Here is a 23,945-nt window from a genome sequence, read left to right on the forward strand (position 1 = left end):
TCAGGGTTTGTCAACTTGAAAATCTCGCATTATGGTTCTGGGCAATCTCCTWTGCAGAGCACATGCCCTGCAAACCTTTTGAAGATACTTTGAAAGAGATGGGTACCCTGCCCACAGGAGCACTGGGAAAAGCTACCCCTCGAGAGCTGTTCTCTTGTGTCAAAGGATCCACAAGGAAACCCAGCCAACAAGCACCAAGGCAACAGCTTTCCTCTGCCTTTACTATGCCGCTTCCTCAAGTTTTGTGCTGATACTGTCAGCTTCCAGCTTCCTTGCTCCTCACAGASTGGGCTATAAAGCTGGCCAATGTGCCTGTTGCCTAGTCCAGCAGCACAGGATCACAGGGGAWGACTGACTGTGCCCTCTGTTTTCTTTCTTTTATAACAGTTTCATGGAGCAGGGCACTGTTCAGCCCAAAAAGAGCCATTCATACTGATTTTTTCAGCTGAGTTGTTTTGTTTTTCTTCTGAGCCCCCTTTCAGCATTATTCCATTAAAACTGCCTGAGATCTGAGTTTTCCACTGCCCAGCATTAGGTGATAATTAATCCACCAGACAGTTTCACAACGATGCTTTCCAAAAGGAGAACGTCCAGAAATAGCAATAAAACACAAGCCTGTGTTGTGCAGCAGTGAACAGAGAGCACACCATTCCCTTTCAATGCAGACAGCGTGTCAGGCCATCCCCAGGGCTGTGGGCAAAAGAATAATACCAAGGTCAGCATGGAATGTATTTTAGGGCAGTTTTTTTTGTATATAGATGGAGAAGATAACAGTGAAGAACCTTTTTTGAGACAATGACTTGGAAGAACCTAAGCATGTTGACTATCTTTTATAAGGATATTTAGGATGCGAATTTTGCAACTAGAATTGTCAMTGTTCTCACAACAGATGATACATTTTAAAAGTSGTAACAACCGTGAGATGAGTCAAACTTAGATGAGATTGGCACCTTCCAGGTGGTGCTCTCCTCTCCCCCACTCCCCTCAGCCAAAGCCCTAATGCTCCCTGCTCTGGCTCWCACCCACTCCCCCAAATCACCTTTATCTGAAAGCTGTCTTTCTGTCAAAAACATTTCAGTGCTGCGATTTTATTCTGGTCCATGACTCAGATTGGCCATCTTTTACTACCAGACACCAGCTGATTTCCATTTACATGGATTCTCTAAGTACTTAATTACACGGAGAAAAGATGATGCCAAAACAGAAGCTGCAACTGGCTTTTTGAACCATTTCATAGGTCTGARATATCTGTCAGTTTGAGAAATGTTSCTGGCCGAGGKGTAGGTGGAACATTAATGCTGCAAGAGGCTGTGGTCAGCACCCTCTGACAGCARGGTGTCACAGAGGCACTTGTGCTACACTACAGCAATAAGGCACTAAGGGCTGCACAGATGAGGATGCCCACAGGCTTTCTGRAGGGAATGCCAGTTTCTGGGTGCCCTTAAACACTGCTGCTGCTGCCACACCTGTCACACATCCAGCCACAGTGTCTCTGTTCCTACAGGGGACGCCGTCCGCAGGGAGTATCAGACAACCCCAGTGCTGACCCCAGCTACACCAATGGCCACAACAACCTCCACACCAATGACCACGACCATGGATCCTTCCACCACGGTGCCACGGCCAACCACAACACTTGCAGYGACCAGAACCACAGCAGCTGCAGCCAAGACGAGACCTGGGCTGCACAGGGTCAGAGATATGGGTCAGTAGCATGGATGTTTGCATTGCTTTCCTTCTGACTGACAGCCTTCCTAAAATTTAAGGAAAAAGACATACAGCTGGATATACCATGACTTAGAGGATCACAAGTTCAGTAATTCAATCTAGAAATATTAGGAGTGAAAAAAATATGTAAGTCCAGCAGGCGGATTCATGTGAGAGTAAGCTCTCCRTCCCCAAATGCTGTGATGGTTTTCAGGTGTAGCAGTCAATAAATAGTTCTTTGATTCTCACTTCTAGACTGAGAGTTCAAAGGATAGGTTAAGAACCCATTTTAGAATTAATTTAGTGATAACTTTCAAGAAATGAAAGCTGTAATATAACTTTGTAACAGCTTTTGAATTTTAAAGATTAAAACAATGTAAAGGAATTCTCATACACCTTTTTTCACACCTGATTTTCATTATTTTTTCCTTCTTAATTTCTTATTATTCATTAGCATTGTGGGGTTTTGCTTCAATAGCTAAAAATTAAAATCTCTTCTTTTTAGGTTCCAGCAGTGTCCACCCAGCGTACGCATCTGTGGTAGCTGCAGCAGCAAGTAAGTATGCCACAAGGCATGCAGCACAGTGTATTTTAGGGCAGCAATGATTCAATAACCTTTCAAGCCTCAGCAAACTCAATGACTGAATCCAAGTCTGGATTGAAACTGAAAACCAGACCCTTGGCCTGAATGTCAAAGATGCTGATCAACCACAGTTCTGAGGAAGGCTTTCTAGTGAGTATCTGCCCATTTCAGCAGTGAGAAAAGCTGGATTTTACAACACTTGAGACAAAGATTGTGCTGTTCGAATCATGTTTTCATATTACTTCCTTCTGTCATACACTTTCAAAGGGAGACTTGATTTAGTTGTAAAACACATGATGCAGAGGGATGTGTAGCCAGCTAAACCTGGGGCTGAGAGCTCTGAAATGCTGACTTACATGAAACCACTCTTCTCTCAAAAACCTCAGGCTGTGCTTCTGAGCCTGGCATCCATGTGATGTTATTCCTGGCATGCCACTTGTTATTGACAGCAGAATGGCAGCTGCTCCGAGCTCTGCATCTCAGTCCAGGAGCGTGCTCTCAATCCAGCCCACAGCCTGCAGTGCGAGTATTTAAAGGTGTTTTCCCATCCAGTGTGCAATCACTCAGCTGTGCAGTCAAGTAAAGGAGAATATTTTCAGCTGTTTGAAAGTTTCTGAGCATGGGGATATGATTGCTTCTGAGTGAAAAGGGAGCTGGGCCATCATTAGGTTTCATGCTCCATAGCTGTTTCAGAGTGCTTTCAACTCCGAAGCTTTGTTCTCACTACAGTTATSCCTGCTGCCAAGTAATTCAGAGCCAAGAACATAGAAGGGCAAGTATCTTTTGGGTAATTCAGGTGTTGAATGGAAACATAATGAAGTCAAATTTAGTTGTGAGTGCAGAATAAAGGCAGGGGCTGAAGGGTTAATCTTATCAAGTCAAATATGTAAGTAGGTCTGTGCGTGGCAGGATTTACAGAAGTGACCACACAATTCAAAGTGGTTTAAATTTTGTGGAAATCTGCATCATTCAGTACCTAATGTGCCTGTAAACTTGATTCTGCTTGTTGCTTTCTTTTCAATTTCCTATTCCCACAGACTGAGCACAGAGGAGGCCTTTGCTGTCTTTACTAGCAATTAGGAACCCTGTTTGAGGTACCCCGCTCAGGAAGAGAGTAWAGTTGAGAGTAAAGTTTGGGCAATACTGAAATGAGTGGGAAGGCTGTATTTGTCTTTAATAAGACAAATTATTTAGTCACAAAGTGAAAAAAAAACCCCAAAACTTAACCAATGAACCCAAAACAAATAAAAAAGCTCTCAAATTTTCCAGTGCTTTCAGTGGTCACTTAATTGTAATTTGGATCCATCTTCCTTCACAATTTTCTTTACTGAAGTTCTAAGCATAAATTAATTCCCAAAATATTCAAGTGATCAAAGCTAAGGTTTATTGTGAGCTGGAGTGGTGGAGAYCCACTTCTGATTTCACAGACTCCATTTCTAGGACTACATCCAGCATGTTTGTACCTGACATTTGGCTTCCTGAATTCTCCTGACCTCTTCTTGATTCTGAAAGAGAAGAGCTGGATAAATAAAAAAATACAGAAAGTACAAATACAGTTTTGATGTGATGACCATACATAWAGCAGTATATCATAAATCATGCCATGATCCTTGGTGCCACGTTGAGGCACCGAGCGGGCACCCAAGCATCAGGCAGCGATTGCCTGGGCATCCTCAGGTGAGGTGTGAGGTGCTTCCCYGCCCTCCTTGTCCAGGTGGGTTCCATGGCTGCATCTCTTTTCAGACAGGGACTCGAAGCTGGGCACTGCCTACCACGACACACTACACAGCTTTCATCCCCAGATGTGACTTAATAGAGCAGTAAAAAGAAAAGGGTTGAAAAGACATGAGATAAGGGTAATGTGAGTGCTAGAGAAGACGTGGAAGGCTCTTATCCAGCAGGAAGACCAGCTCACATCTTCAGGAAGCACTGGGCAAATATTCCATCCRGGCACTAGGGAGAACAGCTGGTGTTTATTTTTGGATGCTGGCTTTCTCCCCAAGTTATCCCTGACTACTTAACCCATCGAAGGTACYGACCAGGTTGCAGATGGCCAGGCATGTTTTGTGCACAGAGTAGCTGCTTCTCTTCTCAAATCAGTTCCCATCATTTGCAAAGTTCACTCTAAACAGCATGTAAACTGCTGTTCCCATCGTTTCCTGCCTCCATGCCTCCCTGCTCACTACAGCACTTGCTCCCAACCAAGGTTTCTTTGCTCCACTAGTTTGATTTTTGACCCAGTTCTTGGGATTTGCTTGGAGACTGTCCATCTCCAGTTTGTTACTCCTAGTTCTGGCTCAGCCTCCAGCTTGCACAGAGCTCTGTTCTAACGAACACACATTCACAAGCCATGGCTTCACTGGCATCTCAGATTTGAAGGAACCTGGAAGTGCAATTCCAGCCTTTCCTCCTCTACCATCACCGTGTTTGGCCCAGCCAACAAAAGCATGGCAGARCCCTGCTTACTGCAGGGATGGGAGTTACATGTCTTTGGAAGGTACAGAAGGAGGGAACGGCCCCACAACCTGGCACAAAAGGTGCATAGAGAGAAATCCATATTGCTAACATGAAATTAAATTTTAAAAGCGGCATAAAACACTTGGACACTGAGGTAATCTCTCTTTTACCCTCTTGTACTCTATTTCTATTGACCTTGTAAAGAGTGTTAGATACACACTGGGGCTCAGTCATGGCAAACACGAAACAAGGGGAGCTCTGAGGCTCAGAGTTAATTTTCTACCACCACTCAGGCACAGTGACCCTCCTGTGTGTAAAGCCTGCCCTGCACAATCCCATACAACACCGACTGCTGCGCACAGACTTTCCCTGCAAAATCTGAATGAATGCTCAGCCTGGTATAGCTGTGGTCCATCTGGAGCCTTACAAGCTTAGAGTTAAAAAGCCTTGCCGSTTTTGGCAGATGAGCCTGTTAGTTCCATAAACAGGATCTCTTTGGCATCTGGAGTTTACAAGGTCTCTCAGGACAGSTCCTAGAAATCCCATCAAAAGGGCTTCTAGTGGCCTGGAAGGTTCAAGTTTGGGTCAAACACAAGCTYCTTACTGTCACCTAATTTTGCAATGTCAAGTTCCCAAGGAGCAGCCATTCCTGTTTTCTAGGACAACCATTCAAAATGGTCTCATTGATGACATCTTATTGATAAAATAATCTCCCGGGCCCCTGTCCAGTGTTCACAGAGTCAGCTAGAACATTCCCACTGATTTCACTGGGCTTTCGAATTAATCTTTCTGGGAAAACTAATGAATAAAGGCTTGTTAAAGTTGTTAACAGGCTTCTTAAGAATAATTAATGAAATTAAAGGCATGATTAAAGACATGGTTTTCATCTGCAAATGCTTTGAGCCTTTACTATTTTTGAACAGTGGGAATTTAATAACCCAATCACCTTTAAAAAAGCCTTTTGTGTCGAAGATATGTCAGACACATGAATTCTCCCACATTATTTTTTCATTGTCTAATTACTTACAGTCTGCCTGCTTGCTCATATTCACTTACTCTCTGCAGAAAGGGTAGTATCTGGTCTGGGGGGTCGTTTTGGGATTGGGGTTAAAACCTTCSTCACACAGCCAGGACAATTGGATGGTACTGAAACAGAGATAGACATAGATCACCAGTGTGAGTGGAAGAAAGAAAATTACAAGGGAAAGCAAGCCACAGAAGCAACTGCAGATCTTTTAAATGCAGACCAGAGAACTGTATAAACAATATCTATAACTGAAGGGAACATTAACAAGGCTCATCTGTATGACAGACAATCCTTTTTTAAGCAGGCTCAAAATCTATAGTTAACATCGGTGAAAGCCTATTAATGGCAACTCTATATATGAACCATTAACTCTGACAGCTGTAAAGTGAGACTCAGGGAAAAAGCTAGGTAGCACTAGGTARTCCTGAAGCAAACATGCTACAAATAACACTTTTCCATTTTGATGTCTACTTAGGACAAGTTCAGGCCGCACAAGGAAGAGGACAGAATACAGGTATGTTTTAAATTAACAACAACCAGTAGATTTGTACTGCTCAAGTACTAGAAAACCTCRTGTTTAAGTTCCATGTGCTAACCAATATAATATCTTCAAAGCATTCAGGAGCACTTCCACCTCTGCAAGTGACAGGAGTATTTTACGACACAATACAGGTAAAGGCATTAAAATCCTCCTCTATTTCCTCCCCACAGATATTTCTACCACTTACATCTWCCAAGTCATGCAGTAACTCACTGTTTTCCCCTCCTAACCGTGTTCATAGAAGGATGCAGTGAGAGAAGAAATCACAGTGGTCATTGTGTGAAAAGTGTAACTTTTAGGGAAAAGAGCAAACAAGAGTGATTAAATGGGGAATTGTTCTCAAACTAGCAGTCTAATTTAAAAAGGTTATTTGTAACATTTGCTGTTGCAAAACAAGAGGCGAATGCTGTGTCTGTGCAAGTTTGCGGGGCTAAGGCCTGACCCAGGTCAGCACCTATTGACATTTCAACTATTTTGCCAGCCTCTTTCAGTCTATTTTTTTTTTTTTAAATATTATTTCATTGTTTCCATCTTCCTTTTTTTGTGTGGTTTGAAAAAGCGCAGAAAGGCAATTTGGGGGCACTCATCCCTTGCAATCACAGCTCTCTCCTCGCCCGCTGGCATCCACTGGCATCTGTTTAACCTCTCGCCTCTCYGCAGGTGCTCAGCGCCAAGAGCCTGTTCCCACCTTCCAGAGGGCTGCTGGCTCTCCAGCCCACCTGGGTGAGCAATACTGCTAGCAGCACATTTCCCACTCCTTTCATAGTTTTAGCTCCCCCACATTRTTTTCCTGTATCCTGGAGGAGGACCAGGGCAAGGCTCATGCACTGAATGCGAACTAGCAGCTTCCTGAATGGGAAAGGCAAAGGAAATCTCAGTCACTGGTGACCTGCTGTTTCAGGCMGTGGGAATCAACATTTACAAAGTGTTTTCCATTTTTCTTATTTGTTAGTCAAAATGAGAAACAACCAAGCAGCTCTGTGCAGCCTATGAGATCTTCAATAGAGTTAAATCTYGTGCTCCTCTCATTCCCAGTAATCTCTAGGCTGACAGTGAAGGTAGAGGTTGCTTTTAATACCGAGGGTAGAAGCATCATCTGTACTGTTCTCTCTTCCTGGCATTGCAAGCAGCCCTGGCAGCAGGCACTTTGCAAAGCCTCCAACAACTTTCCAGAGGCTCTCAGCACACATTCCAAACACTTAACTGTCCCTTGATGGACAGCGGAGCTTCTCAGAGACTGAGATTTTGTGTGGGAGCACCGAGGGTGGGGTGAGGAGTGGGAGCCAGGGTGGCAGCAAGGCACTGCAGCAGTGAAGGTGTCCCTGGCCTTGAGGGCTTTGATGGGAATCAGAGGAGTACTGCAGCAGGAAAGAGCCAAGTGCTCGTTCACACTGAGGTTAGAGGATGTTATCCTGCAGCAGGTCTTTCCAGATAATTGCAGCCCCATGACCTTACCCAGCAATCTCCCGGTCAAAATGACAACTTGTAGGTGACCTAGTTGCAGCATATTTAAAATGCACTTGCCCTAGGWTGTGCTCCATTCCCTCACTTTTCTACTCCTCCTTGTTTTAATCTCCTTTTCTTCTGTTTTCCATCTGCGTTTGTCTTTTTCATGCTTTTTTGGCTATACCAAAGGATGTGCAGGCCAATTCTCAGGCTAGCCAAATCTTTGCCAGAAAAACTGGAAAAACTGCTGAGTCTTATTTAAATCAGTGTTTGATCCCACCTTATTGCTTATGCACCTTAACAGCATCCTAAAATGATTACAAAGCACAAATTTCCCATTATAAATTATTCTGTTTTCTTCRTCACAGAACAAGAAGGAAAAGAAATACAAACACATAATTGCTATATTCCCAATAAGCCCTGATCCATTTTTCAGTCCAGAATGTGRCAGCTCAGATGTGTTGCTTTCAAGCAGCAAATTTTTCTAACAATCAAAGGAAAGTTCCTGAGCAAGTTTTTATTTTCTCGGAAAGGTTCTTGATCCCATCAAGTGTGTGCAAACAGCAGTGATCAGTTCTGAGGGTTTGGCTGTGCCATTGAGGAACTTCCTCTCATCGGCTCAGGTTACCRAAAGGGTGTGCTGGGAAAACACCTTCCCTGACACACCAGTTTCCTGTGCAGTGCACATTAACTCTCTTGAAATCCCACRCTCATTTAGCCATGAGTTTTCAAGAAAGTTTTTCAAGGCAGTTATTCTAAAGAGTTGTGGTGGTGGTGTCTATTTTTTTTTTAAGAGACCATTCTTGGCATATTTTAAAAATCGACCCATTTTTTAATGGACATCTTCAAGTGAGGAAAAAAGTCCTAGTTATAAAAATAGTCATTTCACTTTCAGATATGCATGTCATGGACAGCTTTCTTCATTATGTGTCTAGGACTACACACAGGAAATAGAGCTTTTGCCTGGATTAACAGGTCACTCCAAATAAAAGCTTTATATTCTGCTGACTTSCAGCCAGCTTTCCCAGATTCTTGGTGTTTAGATTCTGTTTTTCTTCATTAAGATGGTAAACCACCACAGAAAATTCTAAGTAAGCAAACTGAGAATTGAAGAAGCAATAAACCACTCCCACCCGCAGAGATTTGGACAGACTAGAGCACCTGTGGACATCTGAGCTGAAGTTGTYAATTGTTAATCTAGAAAAGCTTCAGCATTGTTCTTACGGACAAAAACCAGTTTTTCAGCACCTGTCTCTCTTTCTGAAAAGCATCAGTCTGTCTTTTTTGAGCTTAAACAGTCAGAGATGCCAAAGAAGCCTGTTTTCTGAGGATACTCCCTGACAATGAGGTRGCAGCAGAAACAAATCTGTGACACATGAGATGGGCAGATTCTGTTGCTCTGATCCTTCAGCTCACATCCTTGCCTATAAAGAAGAGAAGGAAAAATCTTTATGCAGCTCCTCAGATGTTTCCACATGCCATACAGTTCCTACTGCTTTGAACAGGTTTACCATTGCAAGTCACACAGCAGAATACTTGTACAAAAGACTCAAGAAGTTCAGGGTCCTCTTCATAATTTGCTGTTTGCCTGTTAAGGTGGTTTTTTTTCTTTTTTTGTTTGTTTAGTTTAGGGTTTTTTGTGGGGTTTTTGTTTTTGGAGTTATTTTGGGGGTTTTTTGGGGGGCTGGTCAGGATGAAAAGCAGTTTCATATGAATCTTTTTCTTCTCACARTCACTGGGTGCTCCTCCACCCTGGGAGGATGGGGAGGCACACCTTTGGAGATTATCTACTCACAAAACAAACTGGTTTCACTGAAATTGGTTCTTCTCAGTGCCAGCATTCAGGAGATRTGTTGGCCACTCTGATAACAAATGAGCAGGTGCTCTTCTCTATGGATAGGGTCCTCCTGCCCTGCAACCATCAACCCTAGCTTCTGTCACTGCTGTTTCCTCATGACTCTGCTGAAGGATGTATAAAACTGGCAGACAACACTMCCAGAATACAGGAATATTCCTCTTGTTTCTTTTCCTGTTACCCAGGCCTGCCCTTTCCTTCACCCTACTTCTCCTCCTAAGGAAAATCACAAAAAAACACTTCTGTGTCCATCATGACAGACTTAGTCCTTTGTTTTTCTCAGTTTTCAGACCCTTCATAGGGTGTTTAAGTAGTGCTCAGCATAAGGAGGGAAATCACTTTAGCAATGAAACATGACAGGGTTCCTCCTACCCTAAGGGAGACCACACATCTTATTCAGCTATCAGTCTCATCTAACAAGACTCTCTCCCAAAGAGAACTGGTAGTTCCTCATGGGAAAGGCAACCTAAGGACATGGCCARTGCTCTCACAAGGCTGGGGGACACTGGCAAGCCAACATGAGATTTTTTCCATGCCTTCATTGTAGTCAAGAGCACACCAGCTCTGTGCAGCCTACAGGGTCTTTGATAGAGCTAAACCTTCTGTTCCTGGGATTCCTAGGAACTGTTTCTGTCCTACTCAGCTGCAAGGGCATTCATCTGGCTGCAACCCAGTCAGACAAAAACATCCCTTTGAGGGAACATCTTMCAGCAGCTTCCAAAACCAAAGACATTTTGGGGTTTATTAATAAGGACAGCAATTTTGATGAAGTTATCCATGCCTAATAAGTGGCAAGCAATTCTTAGACAACTTCTTTGTATTTGGATGGGCTGATGGGATACAGAAACCTCTAAGTGAGAGGTACTTGGAGATTTGCAGTAAAAAACAACCTAAACCAAAGAAAAGTGTACCGAGGTCAGTGTCTTGGTTATTGATGCGATTTAGAGGAACAAAACCAAAACRGTTCTAAAGAGGTGTATTTAAAACAYTAAAAAAGGTTAATCTCTGAGGGCAGTGACACAAGGCTCCTAGTTATTGCTTGAAATGTGCACATAAAGGTTCCCAGGTTTACTGATTTCCTCAGCTGCTAAAYTGCTAATGTAAGTTATTGTCTCAACGGACCTTTCTAAATTGAGTCAGAACTTTGTCATCTCTAGTATTTGCACTATTATCAGTAACAGGTTTTTTTCTCTTTCATGTGTGAAAGCAATGGAAACAGACTCATGGAAAGCTGGACTGAGCCTTTTTGACACAGGTAAATATTTATAGCATCTGCTAACTAGTCTGGGAATAAGTGGTTTCCATCACACATGRGAAAAGCTAAATCTATTTATTCATCAGGCCCATGAGCCTGGTGATAACAATCTCATTTTAAGAAGTAATTATAGCATTTAAAATTATAAATAAGGTATGTTGTTGTTCTGTGCTTTCCTCTGTCTTGAATTCCTTCTTAAAGCAAGAGCAGAAGAGATGACCTCTGGAAAGAGTTGGCAGTTACACTACAGGAAAGGGATTCTAGCTACTGAAATCCATTTGTAAATGAGAAGGTATTTTGGGAATGCCACAGTTGAGATCTGCACACTTGAGAGCTGCAATCAGCATGACAGATTATTCTGATGTCAATGTACTTAGGGAAGACATTCRGATAAGAAAGGGAGGGCTTAAGTCAAACATAAAGAATAATGAACATTATTGACATTTTCTGACATTTTAGCCTTAAAAACTGACAATATGGAGATAAGGAGACAAGATTTTTTTATAAGTACTGGTGAAGGTAAAAACCCTACATTTGTAGCAGGCTCCCATAGCAACAAGACCAAGACTTGGGCAACCCTTAATCGGGAGCAGTTCCCAGATGCAGATCCCACAGGTTTAACAGCTCCCTTTCCTCAGGAACACTGAAAGCAGACTACACAAGACACACATCAATTCTCCACGTGGYTCTCCCCCTCTTACCAGGGGTCTGAACACCCAATATAAGAGGTCTTTCCCACCACTGGTTTTGTTGCTGGAGAGGGCTGTGCTGGCGGCCCTCGTAGAGACCATGCCCTTGAACACTCTGCTTACTTCAAAGCCTTCAGTGTGCTTATTCAGGAAAAGCTATAGCACTAGGGCCAGGGTGCAGAAGGATATTTGGGAGGCAGAAAATAACAGCTTGCATTAAATGCAATCAAAAGTTGGGGGAAGGGATCTTGTATTAATAGTTTCTCAGCAACTGAAGTGCCAGCATMGACTAAGTGTGATAAAGTCTGATGAATTCAGATTGTCACTTCAAAGGAGTGGTTTCTGGCATGGATGTAGTCACTGCTGTCTTACTTAAATGAATGGGAAGTTTAATCAGTATGGACAGCTGTGACAAACAGTGAAGGGAAATTTAATTAGCATGGCGTAGACTGCCCATGCAGCAAGTTGAAATTCCCATGGCAATACCAACATTAAATTGGACTGGCAGAACAGGGAGGCCCATAGAGAATGACCACCTTTCCAATTAGTTGAGGAAGAGTATTTGGTGGGTGACTTTATTGTTCCACTAAGCACAAATCAGCCAGCTGACCCACAACCTTCAAGAACTGATAATTGCACTGGCAAGTAAGAATGAAAAATGCTCCACTGCCTACATTTGAGTTTTCCATACTGACAAAGCTAATGTCAGCCATATGCCTGGGAAAGGAATATGGATTTTATAGGATGCAGATAAATGCATGAGGCAAATAGCTAACTATGAACTATCTTCCATATACAATTTAGTTGCTAAAATAGATGGCACATGTTAATTTCTAATTTCACTTTAGTGTTAAATCCACCTACTTTCTGTTCTGCAAATAAGGCAAGATGGGGGGGAAGGAACTGCACATATGGGGTACCAAGCTGGCACATGTGAGGTATGCAGTGTGCAGGCTGCAGGATGAAGYGTGGCTTTGGTCTGTTGCTAAGGAACTATTGTATGCCTCTACTGGAATTAAAGCCTGTACTGGAACTTACACAGTCAAAAAGGCAGACTGRTGTCTATTTCAGGTTTAAAGGAAAAAACCCACAGTCATCATCATCCATGCGGCTGACAAAGAGAGGCTGTGCATGGCCAAGTCATGTTGCCTTTAACTTCCACATCAGATAATCTAACCATAAACCTGCACAAGATTTGCCTTCCTTCAAAGGCATGTTTGGTCCCTGCAAGTGAGACTTTCAGGYCTCAGAGAGGTCAGAAATGTTTCCTGTAGCAGATATCACTGGACAGAATTGCTTGGTGTCACCCGTGTTCCCCATAATTTTTCCTCCACCAGGAAAAAGTAGCCAGCCTCAGGCAGTACTGCCCCAGCACCACCACTCTGCCTCTCCATGCTGGTTTTTTTTCCTGGTGTATTTCCCTATCCAAATGGGCTCCCATAGGCAAACACACAACACCAGGTGCACTGTTCCCTGCTCTTTGCCTGGGAGCTCATCCAGTGTGCAAGACAAGAGGGAGAAATGTGCTGACCACAGCTCCAAGCAGGAGAGGCGAAGCCAGTCAGAGCCTGGCTTGCCAGCCCGCTTTTGAACRCATCCAGCTGTTCTGGCACAAGAGGGCCAACTCTCCTAACTGGAGAGACATTTCTGTCACAAGAGGCAGGGATGGGTGGAGAGCTATTCCCAGTTCAGAAAGAATCCTGTCCAAAGTTTGGGCAGGAGCACAAGGAGGCTGCATGCGGGTCTGCAGGCACCGCAGGCACCACACACACTGACAAAGAGCAATGCCAGCCCTCGGGCTCTCCTAACCTGGCCAGAGAGAGCACAAAAATTCTCAAACAAAACACACAAAGCCCTCACCAACTCTTCCCATTATCAAAGTAGGGCAACTCTTTGTGYCCTTTGCCTACTCTACCCCCAGATGGCCCCATGGGCTCCAGTATGAGGCCAAGCCCAGTGCTACAGCGAGCTCCACATCCTGGCTYTAGCAACAGGCAACAGCAGGTGCCTGGGGACAAGCAAAGCAGAGGGAAATCACTGCTTTGATGCTGCTATTAGCAAATCTGTTTAGTMCCTGCAGTAGCAACTTTCTTCAGCGGCAGCTGAATTTAAAAGTGAGAAGCCAAAGCACCTTTTCTATCTGATACCAATACTGCCATGTGCTGAAGCCTCCTGGCAGGGATCAGGTATCAATCAGGTCAGCTTTGCACCATGTACTGCATATTCAGACAATACAAACATGGCCCCTGACCCAAAACTATGTGCACATTTCAGCATGCAGCTAGAAGGACTCAAAAAGGTTGTWTTTCACAATCACAAGAAGTGGATTTTTAGACCTAACTGGAATAGAAATAGGAGTGGTGACAGAGGGAGATGGAGCTGGTACTTCCTCCATTTTTTTCACTGTACTCTGCATTATTATGGCTTGGTTATTAATACCTTCAGCAACCAGCTTAGGCTGTTACACCTCCAGTCACATTTAGGTGGTGACCTTCCCTGATGTCCCTTTATGTACACCAATGCTCTCAGGCTTGGCTTGCTCAAGGCTGGCTGCCGTGCAGAGACAAACTCTGTGGTACCTGGTAATTGCTCATCCTTTTCTTTATAAAGCTCACACTTTCTAAAATTAGCTTTTTACTGTTTCTCTGAAATCTGTAGTCTTTCCTCAACTTAATTGGTGATGAAGATTTAAGAAAGTTTTCCTCCTGCTTTTCTTAAAAAAAATTTAACACGCAGTTTACAAAAATAATAAGCTGTTCTGCTGCTCTTTAGACCAAGAGCTTTCTTGGTGAGTGTTCAGTTTGTAGCTTGTCTGATCGCTGCTGTCTCTTCTAAGGATTATCCCAGCTAAATCCCCTTAATCTTCTCATGCTGTAGTGAAAAGAAACAGCTCTCTACCCTTGCTTGGAAGGGAGATGCTGRACTGTAGGAGAGTCTTGCCAGATATTCAAGTAATGAGGAAAATTCAGCATTTTCAGAGCTGACACCAGCCTGACGGCACCCTGTGAATCAGTGCCTCTCACAAGGGCATCATCTCATGTTTTCAAGCTTTCTACCACACAAACTTCACTTGGGTCCTGAACCAGAATCCACTAGTGTCCCAAGAGACTTTCCCTTGACTTAACTGTAGCTCTCTATTACCCAGTTTTCTGCTTTGCAAAATAACCCAGAACTCTGGGGGCACCTGAGGGGCTGTGGCTTGCATTGCTTTCCTGGCTGTAATGAGATGGAGTGAGTCGCTGCCTATGCCTTCCTCTCCAGTCACAAAACAAGATAAATCTGCTGCTTATTGTAAAGCAGTGAGCCATTGAGGTGGCAGTGCTGGTTCTCAGGGCAAACTGCTGGGAGTCACCATCCCACACCACGGCCACCAGCCTTTGTTCCTGAAGAACCCCTTGTGCACAATGCTCCCTGGCCCTTGCAGTTAGAGGACTGACTCCCAAACAGGAGCACCTCAAAGGTGTTGCTAGGAGAGATTTTGGTGGTGTTCCTAGAAATATCTCTGCTTTTGTTTTACCCCAGGAGTGATGTAGATGAAAAAAGGTAAGCTCCAGGGATGTCCTCCCCATCCTCATTTCCCTCCCACATCAATCCTCAGGCCAGAGGGTCTCTGCAGTGACCCTGTTGCCYGTTTCCTTACAGAACAAGGACAGCCACCAAGCACACACTGAYAGAGCCTTTCCTTTCTCTCTTTAGGCTTCAGTTCAAAGGAAGAATTGAATCCGAAGCCACGGGAATCCATCTCCCAGGGGAATCAGAGTACGTACTTCACAATTAACTTCATAATTAAGCAAGATTATTAATTACRTATTGCTAGAATGCATTCAGATTAAATAGCAAAAGGTAAGTTTTCAAGAAAGCCTAGGAAAATCCAGGAACATATTTTTCCCTTGCAGAGAAGGAGYGAACACCCTCCACTGACCCCTCCTATACACATAACTGGTTTTTGCTTCTACAGGGAAGGAAATAACAGCCAAAATGCAGCTTACCTGGGCAGCGAGATAGTGGCTGCTCCCCACCACCTCTTCCCGGGCAGTATCAGCTCCCAGGGTGCAGAGCTTCTTCACTCAGGTCCTTTGATARCAGAGAGCAGCAATCCAGGACAGCAGTCCAGTGCTGCAGCCAGGGTCAGACGAGTGAGCCCTGCTGACCAGAGCAGGCTCCCATGGCTATGCTGTGTGCAAGCACCCTTCCCACAGCAGGGGGTAGGAGAGAAGGGAGGCACCTGAGAAAAGGACCCAATATCTGCCACAGCCAGGAGAGAGAGGATGCAGAGGGAGCATCAAGGACCTCTCAAGTTCAGAGAGGAAAATGTAGGTTGCCCTACAGTGAATAAGAAATCTTCTACAGTCCTTTATAAAAGCACATTTACCCATTTATTCATCTTCAGATGAGGCCCAAAGTAGCAGAAGAAAGAGAAAGCAAGCTCTGAGCAGAGAGATGGAGTCAGTGGCAGTCACCCACCACCTCTTCATTAGAAGCCACCCCAAAGAAGGGGCTTCACCCTTCCAGCAGTGCCTGGGTCTTCTCTTGCCCATCCTTGGGCAGCTGAACACTGTCTGGGCTCTTTACAGTAACTACTGAACCAAATGTCTATGTATTCCCAGGCACTTCTTCTAATATTTAAAGTCTTCTTTTCCCTGTCAAAGRTGTCAAATACACCTGAAACTCATACAGAAATAAAGGAAAGAAGAAGAAAAAGGGAAGGCTCTGTCCTACAGACCCCATTGCCCTACAGGAAAACAGAGCTCAGTGAAGCGGAGACACCAGCAAGGACATCTGTGTTTCCAGTAGTTAAACTGAAATAAGTCACACCAGAAACAAAATTTCAATCCCATTGATAACTCTAAGACCATAAAAGCCGTAATTCAGATCTTGCTTCCCTGCAAATTRGAAAGTGCTCACCTCCCTACGAAGCACCTTTAGTCTGTGCTCTTGCAGTGTCCCTCTCATGTCCCAGCACCGAAACTGAATCATCCCCAGAAACTGTCTATAAGTGTATGTAAATCTTTGCCTCCCCAGACACTGCTGCCTAACAAACTGCCCACTTTCCACATAACAGATCTCATGAAGTAGTTCCCTTTGAAGGACAAGAAATTCAGGAAAASTTGGCTGTTAATTGATGTGTTTGTTGTGGGTTCCCGACCTTGCCTCACGATCTGCTGTGAGCGGACACGGTTTTCAGTCACGCTCCTGTAATTCAGCATTATTAGAAKGAGAAAAAAGAGACAGCGATGGGAGAAAAAATTGAAGGTAATGAGATGGGAGGCAGTTGCATAAGCCACTAAGAACAATTGGCGCTTTGTAGCCTTCGGGCTACCTAATGATTAAAACACAGTAGTTTGAACAGTCTGATTGGTAGGARGCATCATCAGAGGGAAATCAAGAGATGGGGATGACCCAGATGCCGGAGGGGGAAAATGTTAATTAGCGCTCTAGTTAAGCCAAGTTTTGATCCCACTGCCGGCTGCAGACCAAAGATGAATGTTTCACCACTAACTTGAAGAAACGTGAAAGTAGGCTGGGAGTGATGAAGGCAGCATTTGCAGAACCACAAAGATGAGGTTCATCTGTGTAATCAAAGAGTTTGTTTGGGTGCAGGCATACCTTCTGTAGAATATTGCTTTCAGCCCAGAGAGGCAACACAAAACAGCACACTGCTGCTGCTGCTGCACACATGGGTGCAAGGCTACAACATGCAAAGGGACAGCCCCCACTCAATCTGAACGTACCGAGCAAAACCACCATCCTTGATGTTAGCTCCAGTCAAGAAGGAAACTGATGAACGATTCTCATTTCAAAGTGCAGAGCTGYCAGGATTTTTGTCAGTAATTCTGGACTGCAATCGCCTCAAAGAGAGCCCCCCGGCGTTCTTCCCSTAAGGCACATCCCAGGAATCACACAATTTCAGGAACTTCCCTCCCTTCTCAGCAACACAAGTAACACAGTAACTGTTTCTGTTATGTCTATTATATCAATTAAGTCCACAAGAGTGTAACCAAGGAAATCCCCTTAGTTTCTGCTCTGCAGGCAGCCAGACCACAAAATCCAAGGACCATGGCTGGCTTTACAGACTCCCATCACCTCCGGGTTGCAAATAAAGCATGCTGAGCCCAAGCCATGGCTCTGAGAGCACAGGATATACAAGTCAGCTCGCTCCCATGGGGCTGACCTCCCTAGACCCCAAATGCAGTGCTCTCAGACTGACCCCTGTGAAAGGATTCTTGCCCTTTTGTCACACAGCCAAGYTCGGATGTTGTATAGGACAAAATCATGCCAAGGATTGTGTTTACCAATGAGTAGAACAGATTTGAGCCCCCAGCTGTGACGTGTCCTTGTCAAAGGCTTTTTTGTAGAGCTTACACAGCAGGACAGGTCACTGAATGCAGACTTTTTAGGCCTTTGCTGCTTGCAAGAAGCTCAGCAATCAGAAAGGACTAAAAATATCTTCTGTGTTTCTTTCCTTCTCCTCAGACTGTAAGGTCGATTTGTCCTTCTTAATGGATGGGAGCTGGAGCATCGGCAAGCGCCGCTTTCAGCTCCAGAAGCGGTTCCTCGGTAATGTAGCACAAGCCCTTGGCATCGGCAGCGCTGGTCCTCTGATGGGCATTGTTCAGTACGGGTAAGAGTTTCCCAGACATTCCCACTGCCACAGGGCATGACKGCACAGTCTGGCACCTGTAGCTCCACAGCTGATACGAGCAAAAGACTCCAGCTTGCGCTCAGGAGSCAGGCAGCACACAMCAGTCCTAGACCTTTTGTGTTGTAYGTAAAGCAAAACACTGACATTTGCTCTCATTTCTTCTTTTAGTGATGACCCTTCCACAGAATTTAACTTAAATACTTATGCCAACTCCAAGGATGTAAGAAATGCCATTGAGAAAATTCAACAGAAAGGGGGACTTTCCAATGTTGGTAGGTGATGTGGCTGMTTGTACATCCTCAGCTCAGGGAGGGCTTCAGAGCCTGGGCTATAGCAAGCCCACAGCTCCTCACAGGCTGTGACCAAATGGTGCTTAGTGCTGGGGCAGGGCAGGTGAGAGAGCACTGCTGCCACCTTGTCCTGCATGTGTTGATCCAGGGCACTGCAAATCCATTGCAAGGTGACAGGATATACCTGTCTCCTTGCAGTGAATTCCTATCAACACTTTGAGACCCCAGCCAATCACTTCCATACTCTTTGGGGGAGGAGGTTCAGAGCAGGAGGGCTCAGGAAGCCCTGATGTCAATAGCAGTGGCCTCCCCTCCTGCTCACACAGCCACAGARTCTGCTTTCCCCATCTCTCTGCAGCCTCCAACACCTGAGTCAGCTCTCTGCCCACCATTTCATGGGGTATTATCAGACAGAGTCCTTCCAGATCTGTAACACCTCCTCAACTCTTCTTCTGTCACAGGGAAAGCACTTTCATTTGTTAACAAAAACTTCTTCTTGGACGCTAATGGAAACCGAGGTGGAGCACCCAATGTGGTTGTAGTGATGGTGGATGGGTGGCCGACCGACCAAGTGGAAGAGGCCTCCCGATTGGCCAGAGAATCAGGGATCAACATTTTCTTTGTCACTGTTGAAGCAGCTGCTCAAAGTGAAAAGCAGAAYGTTATTGAACCGAACTTTGTGGACAAGGTACTTTGTGGGCTGAGTCTGGCCGGGAACTTGGCTCTGACTAAATATTCCAGCCTATTTCATTCAGGACATTTTCCCTCTCCCTCTTACTACTCATGGTTACTTCTTGTCCTTCTTGTACATGCTGTCTAGAGGTTCCCTGTACAACATACAGGCAGTATTGCTGAGGTCAGAAAGGGGATGAAGTCAGTAAAGTTCTGGTTTGAGCTACATTATAGAGCAAATGGCTTTTGACTGACTAAACCTTGGCACACACCTGCAGTTGTACCGAGATTAGAGGTTTTCCAAATACACAGTAGCAGGACAAAGTACAGTTATAGCCTAAGCAATCTGGAATTGTTTTCCACGAGCCTCCTGCTGTGCTCTCCAACTAGGCAAAGGGTGAGGAGCCCTGTCAACCTAATGTCAATGTTGCATTTACAAATAGGTCCCACACAAGCAAATGTTGGGAGAGTTGCTGTTGGGACAGTCACATCCTAGGTTTCCAGCTATACTGGATAACTCAAACATTTTCTTTCACTGTTGATGAAGGGTATTTTTCAGTYATTTGTTTCTGCTGCTATGAACTTCAAGGCAGCTCTTGGAAAAAGGTAAATCTCTGCCATGAGCAGCAAAACAAAAGAATGCAAGCCTTGCTTCATTTCTATTTGGCAGCAACAATAGCTGTCTGATCAGCAATGCTTCAGGACAAGCTGGCATCCAGTTAGGGAAGAAGTTATCTAACACATGGCAGATCAGGCTGGGCTCAAGAAGCGAGGTTGAGTTATCTGGTATTTTCAAAAACAGATTCCTGTCTGAGCTGGSTTGCTGTGCCATGAAATAATCTCCCACGAGTTTCAGAGCTGTTSCAAAGAGCTGCACTGTCTCTGGTCAGCATATAATTGGATTGTAGTCTCATTTGCATTTAATGTTTTTAAAAGAGCAAAGCAACCGTGAGTCTCTGCAAACCTGCCAGGGACACAGCACAACGGAGAGTAGAGTGAGCTCAGAACAGGAAGGTAAGGAGGGAGCGGTGACTTGAGAATGCTGCATTGTAACACTAAAATAGAAGTGAGACAGAAAGAAGAGCAAATGAGAGCAGGACACAGAGAGCCCAGATTGGAAGGAACTGGAATTCTCTTGGAGCTGTTAGCTTTATGCAAGTCAAGACCAGTGTCCTGGTCTTTTAAAACAGCCAGATACACACCATCACAAAGCTGAGATAAAGCCTGGCTTAACAACATATCATCACCCAGAGAAATGAGGCGTTGGCAGTTAAGAGGCACCAATGCCAAAGATGATTTAATCCAGCCCTGCCYTGCCCCACCCTTCCCCTCCTCCATCCCTTGAGTTCTCCCACATCTTCTTCTGTGCCAACCCTACTTTCCACCTGTGCTCACCTGATTCCCACTAACCCTACAGAAGCCTCCTGCAGATCTAGCCCTTATGAGTATTCACTTATAGAAGTTATTATTTTTTTTTACTATTTGGCAGAGCCAACACAATGAGCCTGGTTTGTTTTTTTTCCTTAGAAGGGTATGAACTAAGTTATCCTCAACTTAAGCCCTAGGCTTCACTTCTAGGTAGGAGGGTTTGTCAGCAGGCAAAACCCTCCTTGTTCTCCTGAAGGATGGGAGCTACCTGACATACATACAGGCTCCTGTAATGCCCATTACATGCTAAGAGCAGCTCTGTGATTTGGATGCTTTTCCTGTGAATGGTATAACTCACATAAAAAAAAGCTCGACAGGTGGCAAAYTTGCTTATTACAGTTCTTTCAGTACTGCAGTATCAGCTCCATTCCACAGTTTAAAAAAAAAAGATAGGAAAAACTGTCACATTACACAAGTATCTGTGATGTTACACTGACATCATTTCCCAGGGAAGCAGATGGTGATTGCAGGAGAGGCCATTTCAGACTCCATCACTGCTCTTTCCAGGAGCCTATTTTACAGTTWAGCAGAAACAGGCAGACTGAATTTCCATTGCATTTACCCTCGCGTTGCCTTGCAGGCAGTGTGCAGGACAAACGGTTTCTATTCCATCAATGTGCCCAGCTGGTTCAGCCTCCACAAGGTGGTGCAGGCCCTGGTGAAGCGGGTGTGCGACACCGACCAGCTGGCTTGCAGCAAGACGTGCCTCAACTCCGCCGACATCGGCTTCGTCATCGACGGCTCCAGCAGYGTCGGCACCGGCAACTTCCGCACGGTCCTCCAATTTGTGGCCAACATCAGCAAGGAGTTCGAGATCTCGGACACGGACACGCGCATCGGAGCCGTGCAGTACACCTACGAGCAGAGGCTGGAGTTCAGCTTTGACAAGTACAGCACCAAGCAGGAYGTGCTGAATGCTATCAAAAGGATCAGCTACTGGAGCGGCGGCACCAGCACGGGAGCAGCCATCAGCTACGCCTCAGAGCAGCTGTTCAGCAAGTCCAAACCCAAGAAGAGAAAGATCATGATTCTCATTACAGATGGCAGGTCTTATGACGATGTCAGCGTGCCAGCCATGGCGGCTCACCAAAATGGTAAGGTCTTCTATCACTGCCTCCTCTCCCCTCGAGCCTCAGCACTTACCCAGGTCACATAAATGCAGTTTGCTATGATTTGAAGGCACTGGATGAAACCTTGTGAAGGAAAAATAGTACTTTTCCTGGGGTCCCACTGAGCTCCCAAAGATCAGCATCTGTTTAATAGCTGAATAAGAAACTTCAGAAAAAAGAACTTACAAATCATCACAAATGCATCTATGTCTAGGAGTTCTCAAGGGATTTTTGCTGCCTTAGTAACACAGGACTCCTCTGACTTTCTAGTCAGGACAGTCCCTTATCTTCCAACACATATGCACTGGAACAAGATCCTGTTGTCCAGGAGCCTGCTGTTCAGACCCAGAGCAAAAGTTTCACTATTGTTTAAATCTTTTTGCACTTGGCAAAGGGTACTTCCAAAGCACAAAGCAGAACTTTCCTCCCATTTGAAAATACCCATTTTATATAGAGAGCACTGCAACTCACTGCCCATTTTTTTGTGGCCTGGAAACTATATTTGCAGCACTGRTCTTAAATTAGATTTAATGCAATGAAAACTTTTATGCTTATTCTAAAGTTTGGGTTTCTTTCCAGGGGTCATTGCTTACTCCATTGGAGTTGCTTGGGCAGCCCCAGATGAACTGGAAGCCATTGCATCAGAGCCCGCTAAGGAGCATTCCTTCTTTGTGGATGATTTTGAYCACCTCTACCGCTATGTTAATCAGCTCATCCAAAACATTTGCACAGAGTTTAATTCCCAACCTCGGAAYTGATGGACTCAAGCAAGGCAGGACCCTTGGGCGCTGAGCTGAAGGCATGCCAAGTGCCACAGGAATATTGCCAGCCCTGAGTTCAAAGAAACACTGGAGGTGTTTTCCTCTGGCACTTTCCAGTCAGCAAGGTTGATTGCAGCTCTGTCCCTATGCATGATAATGCTCTGTGTTGGTTTGTTGGTTTTTTTTTTTTCTTGCAGGCATCAGAAACTCTGATTTGGATGGAGATAGTGAAAGAGGCAGTAAACATGGAGGGAATAACTGCAGCTGTTTGAAAAGCTGCTTCCAGTATAGAGCCCCAGCTTGCCCCTGGACACACGCAAGTGCCTTAAAACATGCCACCTGCTCCCTGAAGTGGCCAGGTCCCTTCAGGGACTGGTCTTGCTGAGCTTCTGTGGCAGAAGGATTGCTGTGTGGCACTGCCCACCAGATGACACACAGATCAGGGCTCAAAAACCACACTTGGAGAAGGAAAACAACTCAGAGTACCTTCCTAAAGGCAGGCACTCTCTCCACACTGCTGTCTTGTCWGCAAGTTAAACTTCAGCTAGTATAAACTCAAGAACTGGAATTCCTCCAAATCCTGAGAACCTGGAAAGCAAGTGAGAAGAAAGGGTCAAGCACCAGGACCCTATAATCCTTTGCCAACCCCAATAAAGCCTCAAATCCTTAAGGCAGCCAACATGCAGGAACTGGAATTCGGTCTCCTACAACACTGCATAAATACTTGATTTTGAGAAGTGTCTTTCCCCTCAGCCTTATCCTTCACTCTTGGGTGGTTCAAGGCCTGCAGCACCACAACAGCATTGCCAGCACACAGGAGACTCTCAGAAAAATTGTGGGTTTAAGTTGCTTACAATCAGAAAAGCACTGAAGACCCACCACCCTGTCATTAAACCACCACTCAGAACCGTCTCTAGTGTGCCAAGACCTATTCAAGAGCTATTAAAAGGATTTAACAGGGAATTTTCTGGAATTCTGTATTATACACTGGGAAAACCAGAATTTCAAGCATTTACAGACACTCTCACTCAAATTTAGGATTGACTTCTGTTTTATGGATTGATTTCAAAATGTACKTACTACCACCCTGGATCAGTCAGAACACACAGAGGTTTCCTATGAGGAGAACTATCCAGGTCACCAGTCAGTGGAGGAGGAGTGACACACTAGGAGGACCAAAAGAATTGGACTTTAGGAAGCAGCAGTTGCTGGTTATGTTTCATCCAGTACCATTTAAGAAAACACATTCATTAAGTGAARTTATCAAAGGAGCTGATAAGCCACAGCATGCCAGGCTTGTGGAACTMACAGGAAATGGAAAGAAATTAAAACTCAAATTCGCCATATTACTTGCAAATCAGGCTTTTAACAGCATTTATGGTTTTAATAACCATGACCCAAGATATTTATTAGCCACATAAATTTTAACTGAATTGCCCCAAGGGAAACTCCTTTTATCAGCAAAAGTAGCACATTTTTTTA

At 44.6% G+C, this 23,945-nt stretch overlaps 1 protein-coding gene across 1 annotated transcript in view; it reads left to right on the forward strand.

Annotated features, from left to right (window-relative positions):
• The window catches only part of VIT (vitrin), a 34,708-nt gene extending 12,084 nt beyond the window's left edge, over positions 1-22,624 (forward strand). The window contains exons 7-18 of the mRNA XM_057389781.1: positions 1,505-1,705; positions 2,213-2,263; positions 6,250-6,288; positions 6,390-6,446; positions 6,976-7,038; positions 10,824-10,871; positions 15,257-15,319; positions 18,035-18,182; positions 18,372-18,475; positions 18,955-19,181; positions 21,174-21,687; positions 22,282-22,624. Coding sequence (XP_057245764.1) covers positions 1,505-1,705; positions 2,213-2,263; positions 6,250-6,288; positions 6,390-6,446; positions 6,976-7,038; positions 10,824-10,871; positions 15,257-15,319; positions 18,035-18,182; positions 18,372-18,475; positions 18,955-19,181; positions 21,174-21,687; positions 22,282-22,460 — 1,694 coding nt within the window. The 3' untranslated portion in view covers positions 22,461-22,624. The remainder of the gene's footprint in view (positions 1-1,504; positions 1,706-2,212; positions 2,264-6,249; positions 6,289-6,389; positions 6,447-6,975; positions 7,039-10,823; positions 10,872-15,256; positions 15,320-18,034; positions 18,183-18,371; positions 18,476-18,954; positions 19,182-21,173; positions 21,688-22,281) is intronic.
• The last annotated feature ends 1,321 nt before the right edge of the window (positions 22,625-23,945 follow it).

This window comes from Malurus melanocephalus, unplaced genomic scaffold (assembly GCF_030028575.1).
Source record: "Malurus melanocephalus ecotype Western Australia unplaced genomic scaffold, MMel_1.1 scaffold_19, whole genome shotgun sequence".
Classification (NCBI taxonomy): Eukaryota; Metazoa; Chordata; class Aves; order Passeriformes; family Maluridae; genus Malurus; species Malurus melanocephalus.